The following is a 15082-nucleotide window of genomic DNA, read 5'->3' on the forward strand; positions in this document are numbered from 1 at the left end:
GTCACCATGTTATACATTAGATCCTTAAGTCTTTTTATTACTGAGTTGTAAGAGTTCTTTATATATTTTGGATAGTACAAGTTCCTTATCAGATAAATGATTTGCAGATATTTTCTCCCATTCTGTGCATTGACTTTTCACTTTTTTTGATGGTATCCTTTGAAGCACAAAAGTTTTTAATTTTTTTTTTTTTTAATTTTTATTTATTTATGGCTGTGTTGGGTCTTCGTTTCTGTGCGAGGGCTTTCTCCAGTTGTGGCAAGCGGGGGCCACTCTTCATCGCGGTGCGCGGGCCTCACACTATCGCGGCCTCTCTTCTTGCGGAGCACAGGCTCCAGACGCGCAGGCTCAGTAATTGTGGCTCACGGGCCCAGTTGCTCCGCAGCATGTGGGATCTTCCTAGACCAGGGCTCGAACCCGTGTGCCCTGCATTGGCAGGCAGATTCTCAACCACTGCGCCACCAGGGAAGCCCAAGTTTTTAATTTTTGTGAAGTCTAATTTATCTATTTTTTCTTTTATTGCTCATGCTTTTATTATATCTAAGAATCCTTTGCTAAATCCAAGGCCATGAAGATTTACCTGTTTTCTCCTAAGACTTCATAGTTTTTGCTCTTAACATTTAGGTCTTTGATCCATTTTCAGTTAATTTTTATATATGGTATAATGTAAGGGTCCAACTTAATTCTTGGCTATCCTCTTGTCCCAGCACCATTTATTAAAAAGACTGTTCTTTCCCCGTTGAATGGTTTTGGTACCCTTGATGAAAACAGTTGATCATAGAAATATGGGTTTATTTCTGGACTCTCATTTCTATTCTGTAGGTCTATTTGTTTATCCTTGTGCCAGTCCCACACTGTCTTGAGTACTGTTGCTTTGTAGTGAGTTTTAAAATCAGGAAGTGAGAGTCCTCCTACTTTGTTCTTCTTTTTCAGGGTTGTTTTGGCTGTTTTGGGTCCCTTGCAATTAGATGTGAATTTTAGAATCGGTTTGTCAATTTGTACAAAGAATTCAGCTGGGATTATGATAGATTGCACTGAATCTATAGATCATTTTGGGGAGAATTGCCATCTTAACAATGTTAAGTTTTCCAATCCATGAACACGGGATGTTTTTCCATTTATTTAGATCTTCTTTAATTTCTTTCAACAGTGTTTTGTAGTTTTCAGAGTATATGTTTGGCACTTTTGGTAAATTTAATCCTAGGTATTTTATTCTTTTGATGCTTTTCTTCAGGTAGTGTTTTGATGGGAACTTTTGTGGTAATACTTTTGCAAAGTCTTCTTATCAGGTGAAGGGGTAGGGTGAGTGGAGAGTTAAAAAAAATGTCTCTCCAACTGTTGGCTGGAGAGAGGAGCAGGGCATTTTCTGTCATTCTTTAGGAGGCTGTGTGTTTAGGTCTTTCACGGTCCTGTGGCAGGGCACTGAGGGATACATCAGCCTGCAGAGAACTCCATAAACCCAAAAGCCGATGGTCTTGTGTGGTGGGGGAGGAGAGTGAGTAGCTGAAGACTGATCACTTTTGGTTAATAGGAATGCAATCCGATTGGACTAATTCACATTAATATTTAAGTTACTAATACCCCTCCCCCAACTTCTGAGATTTGTCTGCTTTTCTAAAAGGGGAAAATGAGTACTTTTCTAAAAGGGGAAAATGAGTAGCCCAGATGAATCAGTAATAGGAGAAACTTAGTAGCATAAAAAAGGAAGGAGACCGTTTGGGAAGTGCGAAAAATATTTTTGGATTTGATCTGGGTGGTTACGTTTCTTGTGAGGAAAGAAGATGTCACAGCACAAGTTAGGAAGTCCATTATTACCTGCCTGTCTGCTCTAGCAGTCTGCTCCTCTCTCCTACATCTGCTTTTTATGGCTATTTTCCTTCCTCTGTTTATCCTAGTTGTGTTTTGTTCTCCCCTCAGTGGCTCTCCTTAGCATGTGTATGAAGGGAGGTGGAGGTCAGGCCCAACATGCACATGCCTGTGTCCGGAGCATCTGTAAGTCTAAGGTAGCACTTTTCCTAAATGCCACCAAAATGGTTGTGAGGCTAAAATTATATATATATATATGTATATATATATATATATATTTTTTCTTTTTCTTGTCTCTGGATTTCAAACCCTAAATTTGTCCTAGCATCATATTCATGACTATAAATGGAACCCATTATAGAGATTATATCATAGAGATTAGCAAGTTAGTGGTTTCATTATTTTATGTGTTAGGAACCAGTATTTTTTTAGACTGCTAACCCTCTTTAATATATTTTTGTGTATGTGTGATAAATGCTGGAAAAATTTAATGGTAATTTTTTTTGTCTTTCCAACGTTAACTGAATTTCAGATTTCTGCTTTTTTTCCCATTTTCCATTTTGGTTTTGCCTTTTTAAAGTTCTAAGATCAGACTGAGGAAGAACAGCTTGGGCCTGATTTACACATGGTTCTGCACACCTTGCCGGCCCTCCTCAAAAGTGCATGACTGCCCCACTTCAGTCCATTCTCATGTTTGGTGTAGCTCTTTTTCCTTTTTCTTTTTGGTTGAGCTCTTTTGATTGCACAAATTGGGTTCTCCCTCAAGCTACATCAAGTACGGGGTTGCTTATTGTAAGGACACTGTGCATGGGAACCCAGGAGACACTGGGCACTTAAGCCACTGGGGAAGTAAGAACTCTGGGTTACGGCTCTGGCACCAGGCAGCCCTGCGGACATCAGCAGCTGAAGCCGGCTTCTGTAATTCAACTTTTCTGGTGGCCGGTTTCTTTAATATCTCAAGAGATCTTTTATTTACATCATGGCTTCTGTTTAAGTGTAAGCTCTGGTCCCTTAGAACTCCAGTTAAGACATTGTTATCTCTCCCTTTTCTCATCATCATTTCCTAGCTTCAGGACCCAGAGAATTGCCAAGTCTTGGTGTTTCCTAGTCTAAATGCTGGGAGGGAGCTGGTGTCCAGCCATCCCTGCTTTCCATTTCAGGCCGTGCCTCAGGCACCTGGCTAACCTGTGCATGGGCTTCCCTGGAGCCCGATGCCCATCACTGATGCTGTTTCCTGTGTCCGAGGAGGGCCCCACAGGTGATAGAAAACAGGGCTACCTGTAGAACTACCCCTCCAGCAAGACCCTGGCCAAGAACTTCCCCCTAGGGGAGATTTGGGAGGGCTATACCACCGCCCCCCCCCGCCCCTATCCCCACTACAGACCTGCAAAGGACATAGGTAGCACTGAGAGCAGGTCTGGGAAAAACTGGCACTAAATTAAACTTTGAATTTTAGATAACACCACTGATGGCATATCCTTATACAGATGAAAGTAAGAAGCCAGTGATTTTTTAAATTTAAATAGAAAAATTGCTGAACATTTAGGAGGAAATGAAACAAACACTGAAAGTGAAATTAGCTATTGTTTTTTTTTTTTGGAGGGGGGAATAATAAAAGTAATTGAATACATTGTTTACTATCTTTTAAAAAATATATGGTTTTCTGGGAGTTCCCTGGTGGTCCAGTGGTTAGGACTTGGTGCTTCCACTGCTGTAGGCCTGGGTTCAATCCCTGGTTGGGGAACTAAGATCCTGCACGCCAAGCCATATGGCCAAAAAAAAAAAAAAGAAATCCATATATATATATGTATATATATATATATATATATACATATATATATAGTTTTCTTTTTTTTTCCCCACTTTCTTATTGGGATGTAGTTGATTTACGTTTCAGGTGTACAAAGTGATTCAGTCATATATACACACACACACACACATACACACACACACACACAGATTTTTTCAGATTCTTTTCCATTATAGGTTATTACAAGATATTGATATACTTTCCTGTGCTATACAGTATCCTTATTGTCTACCTATTTCATATATAGTAGTGTGTATCTGTTAATACCAAATTCCCAATTTTTCCCCCCCCTTTGGTAACTGTAAGTTTGCTTTCTATGTCTGTGAGTCTATTTCTGTTTTGTAAATAAGTTCATTTGTATCATCTTTTAAGATTCTGAATATAAGTGATATCATCATGGTTTTCTTACTTTAACAAACGCATTGTAAACTTTTGGAAAAATACAGAAAAGAAGGAAATAAAACAGAAGTGACCACTGTTGACTTGTCACATGTAGGTTTCGGTTCTTAAATAAATAAGTAAAGAAATAAAAACATATGTAAAAAGATCACTTAATACTTCTTGAACAGTCCCTATCATTTAATATTCTCCTGTAACATAATTTGGAATGGCTACAAGGTGGTCTCTTATGCAGCCCTACCATAATTCACTTTTCCTAGTGTACTACTTATGGACATTTAGGTTTCTATTTTATTTGATTTTTTAAATGAAAAATACTGCATCGTGAACATTCAAACAAAAATTATTTGCACATGTCTGACCAGTTTTTTTAGGTTGAGATTCCAGATGTGGAATAATTGAGTCAAAGAACATAAGCAATTTAAAAATGCTTTTGAAACATATGGCCAAATTGTTTTTGAGAAATATTGAAATAGCTCACATTCCTACCAGCAGCATGCAGTTCCATTTCCCATGATGCTTGCCAGCAATGGATATCATTGAAGAAACATTCTAATTTGATAGACAGAAATATGGCATCTCATTTTTATTTGCACTTACAGCAAGGTTAAACATTCGAAATAGATTATTGACCTTTTTATCAAAAAAATGTTATTTTTAATTGTGGTAAGAAACATAAAATTTATCGTCTTGCCTGTTTTAAGCGTACAGTTCAATAGTGTTGAGTATATTCACATTGTTGTGTAACAAATCTCCAGATCTTTGAAACTGAAACCCTATACCCATTAAACAAGAACTCGCCATTTCCCCTTCCTCCCAGCCCTGGCAAACCACCGTTCTACTTTCCGTTTCTATGAATTTGACTACTTTAGAAACCTCATAAAGTAAGTGTAATCATAAAATATTTGTCTTTTTGTGTTTGGGTTATTTCACTTAGCATAATGTCCTCAAGGTTCATCCATGTTGTAAAGTGTGTCAGAATTTCCTTCCTTTTAAAGGCTGAATGGTATTCCATTGTGTATACACACACCACATTTTGCTTATCCCTTGTTTGTTGATGGACACTTGATTTGCTTCCTCCTCTTGGCTGTTATGAATAACGCTGCTATGAACATGGGTGTGCAAATGTCTCTTTGAGATCCTGCTTTCCACTCTTTTAGATATATACCCAGAAGTGGGATTACTGGATCATAAGGTAATTCTACTTTAATTTTTTTAGGAACCTCCATACTATTTTCTATAGCAGCTACACCATTTTACATTCCCACCAGCACAAAGGTTCCAATTTCTCTATATCCTCACCAATACTTGTTTTCTGTTTTTTTGGTAGTAGCTATCCTTATGGATGTGAGGTGATATTGAGTATATTTCATAAGCTTTTTGGCCATTTGTACATTACCTTTGGAGAAATATCTATTCAGGTCCTTTGCCCATTTTAAAAATCAGGTTGTTTTCTTGTTGAGTTTGACCTTTATTGTTGTTGTTTTGTGAACTGATTGTTAGTAACCTTTGTTCACTTTTCTACAGGAATATTCTTTGCTATGGATTTGTAAGAGCTTTCCACAAATTAAGAAATATTAATACTTTGTCATACATATTATAAATATTATTATGTGACATTTGTCTTTAAATCCCTTTTCAAACATACAGCAGGTTTAAATTTTCATATGGTCATGTCTATCACTGTTTTCTCAAGTTCTTTGTATTGTTTTTATGTTTATGTGAGGGTAGGGAGATGTTTACTAACCATACTACTAGGACCAATTCCTCTCGGTGTCCTAGAGGACTCCTTGGGGACTTCAGTGCCCTAGGGAGCATGACGGCCACAACATAAACTCCCTGGCATGGCCAGCCTTTCCCCTGTGAGGCAGTGAGCTGGTGAGACACAGGCATGGCAGAACACGGCCCTCTCCTCTGTGCACACTCGAGGAGCCTCAGGCACAGGACTGGGTGCAGTGGAAGGAAGTTCTCCCTTTGAAGGGTGGGCACGAAGCTTTTGAGAACCCCAGATCAACACAGCTACTGGATGCCCCTGGAAGTAGCGACCCCCCCGCCCCCCAATTCTTTTTTTTTTTTTTAAAGAGCTATTCTTTTTTTTTTTAATTAATTAATTTTTTTTTTGGTTGTGTTGGGTCTTCGTTTCTGTGCGAGGGCTTTCTCTAGTTGTGGCAAGCGGGGGCCACTCTTCATCGCGGTGCGCGGGCCTCTCACTATCGTGGCCTCTCTTGTTGCGGAGCACAGGCTCCAGATGTGCAGGCTCAGTAGTTGTGGCTCACGGGCCTAGTTGCTCCGCGGCATGTGGGATCTTCCCAGACCAGGGCTCGAACCCGTGTGCCCTGCATTGGCAGGCAGATTCTCAACCACTGCACCACCAGGGAAACCCCCCCCCCCCCACTTCTTAGATACCTCTGAGAGTGACCCAGACTATTCGGCCAACTCCCCTTGGACCCTCTCAGGTGCTCCCTGGGGTTCCTATCTCACACCCTTTCCCCCACCTCAGTACCAAGGCTCTTGTCTAACTGTCTTATAAAATAACCCTCTCTGGAGGCAGAATTGTAATAGGAAAGGAACCAGGTAAGTGATGCCATTCCCCAAGCACGGGTGTCCCGTAGTGGAGTCTCTTCTCTAAGACTAGGCAGGAAGCAGTGTCAAAGCAGGATGGTGAGACATGGAGGGAAATAATAATCAGATGGTATCTTTTTTAGTTTTTTGCCTTCTCCACACCCAACTTACAGGCCTGTCCCCAGCCTGAAGCCCCCCACTCTTGGAACCTGGCCACACTTCCCAAAGGGAGAAGAGGTTAAGTATATTTTGTTTGAGGGTTGACTACTCCTCCTAACACAGCAAAGAAAAGAAAGATAACAAAGTTGTTTCCATATAAAAATACACTCATCTCCCCTTACGCTTAGGCCTTGTCCACCGTGAGGTTAGTTATGAATCCACCTGCACTTTATTCTGTAAACACAGGAGGTTTCTCTTGGTTTCTGTATTGGAAGTACAGGGAAACGTGTCTATTTGGTTTATGAAATTGTATATTGTTATGGTGGGTCAATAACTGTAGAGTTTTGATAGAACCAGTTTCATTCTGTTCAGGATATCCTTGTGACTTTGATGTAAATTCAGATCTTGTTTCATGATTAACAAGTTTGTTGTTTGGACATGGGATGGTAGGAAAAACCAAAACTGTGCTACTTGAACCTCACCCCCTTCTATTTTCATTTTAAAGAAATCTATAAACCGTGCTTGTTATTCCTTATTTCACCGGTGGAGAACATGTGTAACCCTTTGTCACTCCACTCACATACAGAGCCTAGTTTTGGTCAGTAATTTGCTTAGCGGAGAGGAGACCACCATTAGGTGTACAGACCAAGCTTAGCGATACAAAGGTTGTCCCCTGTTGATTTAAGAAAGGGCTTTTAAGGTATAGAACTGAAAGCACAATACTCGATTGCTCTGTAGCAGGGGTCTGCAAACTACTGTCACCTGTTTTTGTAGATAAAGTTTTACTGGAACACTGCCGTGTTCATTTGATTGCTTACCGTCTGTGGGGACTTTCTTACTACAAATGGCAGATTTGAATAGTTGCAGCAGAGTCCATATGACCTGCAAAGCCTCAAATGTTTACCATTTGGCCCTTCATAGAAAAATAGTGCTGACCTTTGCTCTAGAGAATTCTGTTTGTTTCACAAATGTTTTCTGTTTTATAGAAGAAATATTCCAGGGTGAAAAGTGGAGGCAGGTTTCTCCTGGAGTTTCTGGTTTTGGCAAATCCTACTCTCAAGGTGCTGATGCAGTCATGAAGACACACGTTGAGTCTCTCAGAGGATTCTCGGTAGCTGCCATATTTCCCAGTGGGGGGGTCACCATGTAGCTCCGTCATCTGTGTGTCCCCAACTCAAACCTGAATAACACGTTTGAGAAATCATCCCTGTTGTTTGGAATGGCTGTGAGATTGACCAATTCTTGTGAGGAAGGTAAGCGGGAGGGAGAATGGATTGCAGTGGGTGACCATGGACGTATGCTGTGGTTCCCTGGTTGTGGTGGGGAGAGAAAATGCTCCAAGCACAGCCTTGTTGGTGGTCACCTGGGGTCAGATCTCCACATTGGTTCCTGTAAGTCTTTCAGTGAGGCAAGAATTCTCCATATCCATTATTTTGACAGGCATAGGGGCTAGCCTGGGGAATTTGGAAATCTAAACAAATGAAAAATTTTACAACCCACCAGGAGGGCATAGTTTATCAGGGGGCAGTTTCTGACTAGCAGCTTCGGTTTGCTAAATTATAGACATCTAACTTTTCTCTCAAACCATTCTATTGTGCTATCATTTAATTTCCTTCTCCCCATCAGTAAATGCCATGGCAGGGTCCAGTACCAGATGACATTTTCTATTGCGTTATAAAGGTAGCATCTTTTCCTGCGTTTGAATCTGCTGTTTATTTTACACGATGTAAAAATCTTCCATAATTTATGTTTGAGCCATTATTTCTTCTGTTGAATAACAAAAATTCAACCAAGTAGATTTAAAGATCTAATTAGCATTATTGAACGATTCATGAATTGGGCAGCATCCCGTCTAGCAAGTAGAGGGGAGCTCCAAAGGGCTGCAGAGAGGGAGAGGTTTTCAAAGGCAAGACAAGCCATAAACAAACAAAAAGATTATTTCTGGCTTAGGTAACCTCCCTATGGGGGACAGAAGGAGTTACCTCATCTTCCTTTGGGGGGATCAAAAGAGTGACCTAATTGGTGCTGACTAGAAAATTTCACATTTTCTAGTTGGGATTACATTCCTGGGGAAGGTTGTAATGGCAGTTTGGGTAGGTATTAAGTCTTGGTTTTAGCACAGGTGTCTCCATTTTGGGCCTGTCATTTCTTTTTTAATACTTCTGATAGAATTATTGTGTTTATTTTTAAATGATTGTTACCTGAAAAAATGTAAAATTAATTTGTGTTCACTGGAAAAATTCAAACAATGTGGAAGTGGATGGAGTGGAAAATGAGTCTTCTCCCCTCTAACCCCACCCCTATCCCTCTATCCAGCTTTAAAATATTAAAGCTCGACTGTGTGTTCTCTGTGATGTTTGGGAGCCAGTTTAAACTTTCAGTTTCCTATTTGTACAGTTTGACTTGGTCTCTAGCATCTCAGGGTGGCCAATGCCCTGTGAGAACTGTTGAATCCTCCTGCCTTGGGTGGGGGTGAGTGAAAAGCTCAAGTCCTTTGGGGAGAATTAAATTAAGACCCAAAATTTGAACCGTTTGTCCAGCCACACAGTCATGGAGGCAGCCTCAGGCAACGGGAAGACCTGGGTTGGGAAGCAGACTGGCTTGAGTTCACACTGGACTAATTGTGCTCTCTCCCTCCCTATGTGACCTGGGGCAACCCGCTCCCTCCAACCTTCTGTTTTCTTACCTGTAAAGTGAGGACACTCAAATCTCCCTCACAGAATGGTTGTGAAGTTTACACAAGAAAATGCAGATGCGCTTTGTTGGAGACATTCAGTCAACTGGGAGAAAGAGAATATACAAGTATTATGATGCAAGTGAGGTTAATGCCAGCAGGGACTTGCACAACACGCTGTGTAATGGGGGTGAAGAGCTGGGGCAGGAGCGGGGAAGTAGTTTCTGAGCAGGGGCGGGGAAGATGAGTGGGAGGTGGCAGGAGGATCTGGAAGGGGTGGAGGCATGGGGTCAAGGACCCACCCGATCAGTGTTTTGGCAGAATCCCAAGGTGGATGTAAGCCATGGCCTAGCCTTCAGCCAATGCAGGGATTCCTTCAATAACCTGAACTCTTGAGCTGCTCCTCCTTCCAGCCTCCGCCCCTTTGCACACGCCAGGCCCTCTGCTTAAAATGCCTTTCTCCTGTAGCCTTCCTGGCTAAGTCACACCACCCTTTAGGCCTCAGCTTAAGTGCCACTTTCTCAGTACAGCCTTCCCAGGCGACATTCCCCCACCTCCCTATTTAGTCTCTCCGTTCTTTCAAGAGGCTGTCCTTTCCTTTCCTTTCCTGTCATTTCTACACTATATTTATGAAGTCATCTCGTAAGCTCTGAGTCTGCTCTGCACTCCACTGTATGTTCCACTCCTACTCCAGCACATGGCACATAAATACTGAGTGAGTGAGTGAGTGAATGAATGAATTCCTCCTTCCCCAGCTCCGTTCCCAGCCTACCTTTCTAGTCTAATCCCCAGAGAGCCTCTCTGTATTAGTTTCCTGTGGCTGCCATAAGAAATTACCACACACTTTGTGGCTTAAAACAACAGAAATTTATTCTCTTCACCATTCCAGAAATTTGAAATCAAGGTGTTGGCAGGACTGTGCTCCCTCTGTAGGCTCTAGGAGAGAAGGCTTTCTTGCTCTTCCAGCTTCTGGTGACTCCAGGTGTCCTTGGCTTGTGACTGCATCACTCCAGTCTCTGCCTCCATCTTCACATGGCCTTCTCCTCTGTGTGTGGATGATTTCTTCTCTTCTGTCTCTTATAAGGACACTTGTCATTGGATTTGGGGCCCACCCATCTGCAAAGACACCTTTTCCAAATAAGATCACCTTCACAGGTTCCAGAGGTTAGGATGCAGACCTACCTTTTTGGCAGCTTCCCACCTTCCATGAACCCTTTCCCTCAGCTGAACGGGCCTGGCCCCCATCTCTGGATTGTCCATCACGCTTTTCCCCCATCCTCTGTGTATGCCACTGTCACACCTCTTCCTCCTCTTTCCGTGAACACTGAAATTCCCCTGTGGGTCCTCCTGCTTGCTCACTCACTCTGGCTGAAAGGACCTTCCTTCCCCTTGGAAGCACAGCCACTGCTCACGGTGTGGCTCGCTCACCTCCTTCGGGAGCTCTTTCCTCTGCCTGCTCTGGGTTCTCCTCCCCAACACCCACCATGTGGGACTGGAGACCAGAACTGGAATTCTAGCTTCCTTGTATTCCCTATAGCGCCAGGGACGTTCGTGGAGACTCAGGAAATAGTTGTGGATGATAATAATCATCTGGAAAGTGGGGTCAGACTTATATTATCAAAATAAAGGCAAATCGTGACCATGCAGCCATAGCCACCTTTCTGTTGTAAAATACATGTGCATGCATATAGTGAAGGGATTAAAATTTTTTTTTTTTTGGCAGGGAGTAGGTGTTAAGTCCAACTAGCTAAGTGGGGTTTTAAGGAACAATAGACAATCTTAGGAACATGCAGGGCCTGGAATCAGCCGAGAGGCTGACTGCACTGACTGGAGGCTCAGAATCAAGGTTCCGATCTTCATCCCTCTTGGGGCCACACCATCTCTTATCTGAACTCTGGACTAGTTTAAATGTCACAGGAGTGACCTGTCCCTTGAAAGCTTGGGTTGCTGGTGAAACCGTCAGGGCTGTTCTCAGTGGTGGCTCTCCGGGCATCTTTTCCATTCTCTTCACTTCACTGCCAACCAGCATCCCCTGCTGCCCCTCGTGGCCCTCTGCTCCCCAACATCTCCAGCCTCCTCTGATTTCCCCAAGGCTCCACCTCCAGCCTGACTCTACCTGGCCTTCAGTTTGAGGGCCGGTCATCATCTGGCTGTCTTGGCCTTGCCATGTCCTAAACTCCCAATTCCCAGGTGGACCGATGTTCACCTTGGTTGGGTCAGCAGGAGACAGGGTGGGGGAGAAGCATAGGTATACTTTTCAGAGACTGTGGGAGGGCAGGCTCTCAGGGGGGATTTGGGTGGGAGGCCCTGAGAGGCATATCTGCTCCTGTATGGAGGTTCCAAATCACTGAGTGTTGGTATCTTATTTTTCAGATCGATCGTGTCCTGTGTTGAAGATGTTTCCAGAACAGCAGAAAGAGGTATGTCATCAGAAATCCCCAAATAGATAATCCATGTGCTTTGACTCACTACAGGTTAGTTCTTCATTCTCTAACCATAAATCTGTAGAGGAGAGTCAAGGTACCACAGGACATCATAGAAGGGGGCTAATGAAAGAACAAAACAGCTGCCCTCCTGAACCTGCTGACCCCCACTCCCCAGCATCAGTGCAGCCTTCTTGGCCCTACCCAGTACGAAGACCAGGCATGCTTCTTCCTTGTCCCTGTGTTAAACTGGGACCAAGGTGCTTGCTTCAGGGAATACCTTCTCTGTGAAGGTGGTCAAACTGCAAGTCTCCACACTGCCCTCACTTCTGATACCAATGTCAAATTTGGAGGTTCCCCAGACCATCTTCAGTTTTGATAATTCACAAGAAAGACTCACAGAACTCACTGAGAGCAGTTATACTCACCGTTATGGTTTATTACAGGGAAAGGATACCAGTTAGAACCAGCTGAAGGAAGAGATGCAGAGGGCCAAGTTGGGAAGGGGCCCAAATGCAGAGCTACTGCTTATTCTCTCCACAAGGAGTCAGTGTGTGATAATTTCCACAGGGAAGCTCCCCTGTGCCCTTGGTGTCCAGAGTTTTTATTGGGGCTCATCCTGCCTGCATGGCCGACCTTTTTGTCCACTCCTCCTGGGATCAGGCTATTGCCTTTAGTCTCTAGTTCCTCCAGAGGTCACAGCTGATAGAGCGTGGCCCTAAGCCTCCATCATATTCACATTGTTAGACTGTCCAGTGGCCAAAGCCCAGGCAAACAAAGATACTCTTGTCAGGCAAGACATTCCAGGGGCCTAGAGATCACCTCCCAGAAGCCAAGGGCAGAGGCCAGACCTCCTTTCAGGTAAGCTGAATGCTTCACTACACACCTGTATTGGCCTGAGAGTGGAGCTGTGCTGACAGCCGGCACTATTCCAAAGGCACATTTTAAAAATTGTTCTCGGGGGGAGAAAGCTACCCATGAAAGCAACAAAGACTTTTTTCCAATGAGAAGCTTTTTCTTTCTTTCTTTTTTTTTTTTTTGCTTGGTTGGTTTAATCATGATTTTTAAAGTTCATTTCAGTTAATAAAAACTAGACACAAACTTTAACCAACTGCATAAAGAAAGCATTATATTGACCTTGCAAAGTCCTTTATTATAACTAATTATATAATAATATTATAACATTAAGCAGTTTTAAACTGGAAAGTCCTTCAATTGAAAAGGAAAATACCGTTAAGGAGAAAGAGGTATAATGCCCAGAAATTTACTTGAGCCTCTGTCAGCAAGAAATAAGCACAGCAAGGCGAGATTCTGGATGTGCCGTAACATACTACTGTTCATCACACATCAGTTCATTTTCTGTGTGTGGCCAGAATTTCTTGGTTTCTCTCACGTTGCTCTTAGAACAAAGTCCAAACTCCTAAATGTGGTTTCTAAGGCCCTGTATGATCTGACCCTACTTCTTTCCCCAGGCTCGTCTCCTGCTCCTCCCTCCACCCAGTGCCCTTCTCACGCCTGATTTTGGAAACTTGATTGCTCTGTGTGCCCTGGGCCCCTGGGGTTTCACAGATGTTTTTCCCACTGCCTGGAATAATCTCTCTCCCCAGCCTTCACGCCACCTTGACAGCCTGACGACTTCTTATCTTTCAGGCCTCAGCTTAGAAGTCAAGGAGAGGCTTTCCTAAAGCCTCAGTTATCAAGATATTTTTATCTCAGCAGCTACCACATCAGCACCCTGTAGTTAACGCCAGTTAGAAGTGGAGGAGGTTTTGGTTGAGCCTTTAAATAACCTGGTGGCTGGTGGTTGTTTAGTGGAAAATAATTCAAGTCCCACCTAACTGCATATATAAGGGCTGAATGCAATATCACTGATTGTTCTAGAATCTAGACCAGGGGGGCAGCGTGTGTGTAAGCCCCTTGCACTTGGTGCCCACAGGAGACATTGCTAATTAATTGTAAAGTTGACATGTGAATTGAGACCTGGTTACCATCCTTGTTCAAGTTGCAAACGGCCCAGGACTGACCTCTTGGTTCTACCTAAGCTGGTAGTGCCAGCTTAGAAGTTTGGTAAAATTTTTTTTTTAAAGATGGGGTGGGTAGAGTGGGGAGTCGATTGCAGTCTCTCTTGTTAAAATAGCTTTATTACCGCAATAAATCTAGAGAGAGGAGAACAGGGAGGGAGAGGCTCCCTTGTTAGCTAAACATGTTCCATTTGCACATTGGTTTGAACTCCCACGAGAGCAGTATCCGTGCTGATGGATCTTCCCCGTAAAAAGGCCTTGGCATTGGGCCATTGTAAAATTAAAATGAATTCAGATTCATTCATGCATGCAGCTTTAATTTACAATTAAAATATTATGGTTACATATTTTAATAAGAATAATTAGGTGGACCCAACTGAATCAACTCTTCTGTTTAATGAGACAGAACCCAGAACCCTAATGAAAAGGCAGGTGGCTGTGACAGGAAACGCGTTTCAGACGGCATCTTGTGTGGAGCCAGGCGTTTTTGTTCTCTTTATATTCTAACACCCAGAATGAACAGGTTGATCTTCCTGCATCACTAAGGACCTTTGGCCTCAGCCACATTGAGCTCATCTTATGTGATATGTAAATAAGCAGTTTACACTCTTTCATGGAGTCTGACATTCTAGCCCCTCCAAGGAACTGTGTTTGTGTCTCTTCCCAGGGCTTGCTTGGTGTAAGTGGGATAGTCCTTCATATGTGATGTGACTGGAAGGGTGGGCTGAAACCTCTTTTCTGTGTGTGTGTGTGTGTGTGTGTGTGTGTGTGTGTGTGTGTGTGTGTGTGTGTGTGTGTATCTCCCCAACTCTCCTGGATCATGATGGCTGAATTCTACCTTTAGAGATTCATACCTTTTGTATAAGAGTTTTTTCTCCTTCAAAATGTACATACTTTATATTGGATATAATGGCAATTAGCATTTATTGACACTTGAGTGACAGTAAATCCAAAGCTCCGTGGCAGGAAATACCTTGAGTGGAGCAGACCCAAGTGGGCCCGGGACAGTTCCAGGCACCATGAGGACCCTGCCACACAGGGCCCTACAGGGAGAGGTGGGAAGGATGTGCTGCTGTTTTGGATGTGTTGGCTCTAAGCTTAACATTTAAGTGTTCAAGATACACTTACACTGATTGATGGTAACATTTTGGGCTTGCTCTAGGAAAGCATGGTTTTAATATTGATTTCTGATTGGAAACTAACTGAGCTGGAACCAGTGAATAATGTT

General features: G+C 42.9%; 1 protein-coding gene across 1 annotated transcript in view; it reads left to right on the forward strand.

Moving 5' to 3' along the window:
- The window catches only part of SNX10 (sorting nexin 10), a 76966-nt gene that overhangs the window by 39333 nt on the left and 22551 nt on the right, over positions 1-15082 (forward strand). Inside the window, exon 2 of the mRNA XM_061197852.1 lies at positions 11784-11830. Coding sequence (XP_061053835.1) covers positions 11807-11830 — 24 coding nt within the window. The 5' untranslated portion in view covers positions 11784-11806. The remainder of the gene's footprint in view (positions 1-11783; positions 11831-15082) is intronic.

This window comes from Eubalaena glacialis, chromosome 8 (assembly GCF_028564815.1).
Source record: "Eubalaena glacialis isolate mEubGla1 chromosome 8, mEubGla1.1.hap2.+ XY, whole genome shotgun sequence".
Classification (NCBI taxonomy): Eukaryota; Metazoa; Chordata; class Mammalia; order Artiodactyla; family Balaenidae; genus Eubalaena; species Eubalaena glacialis.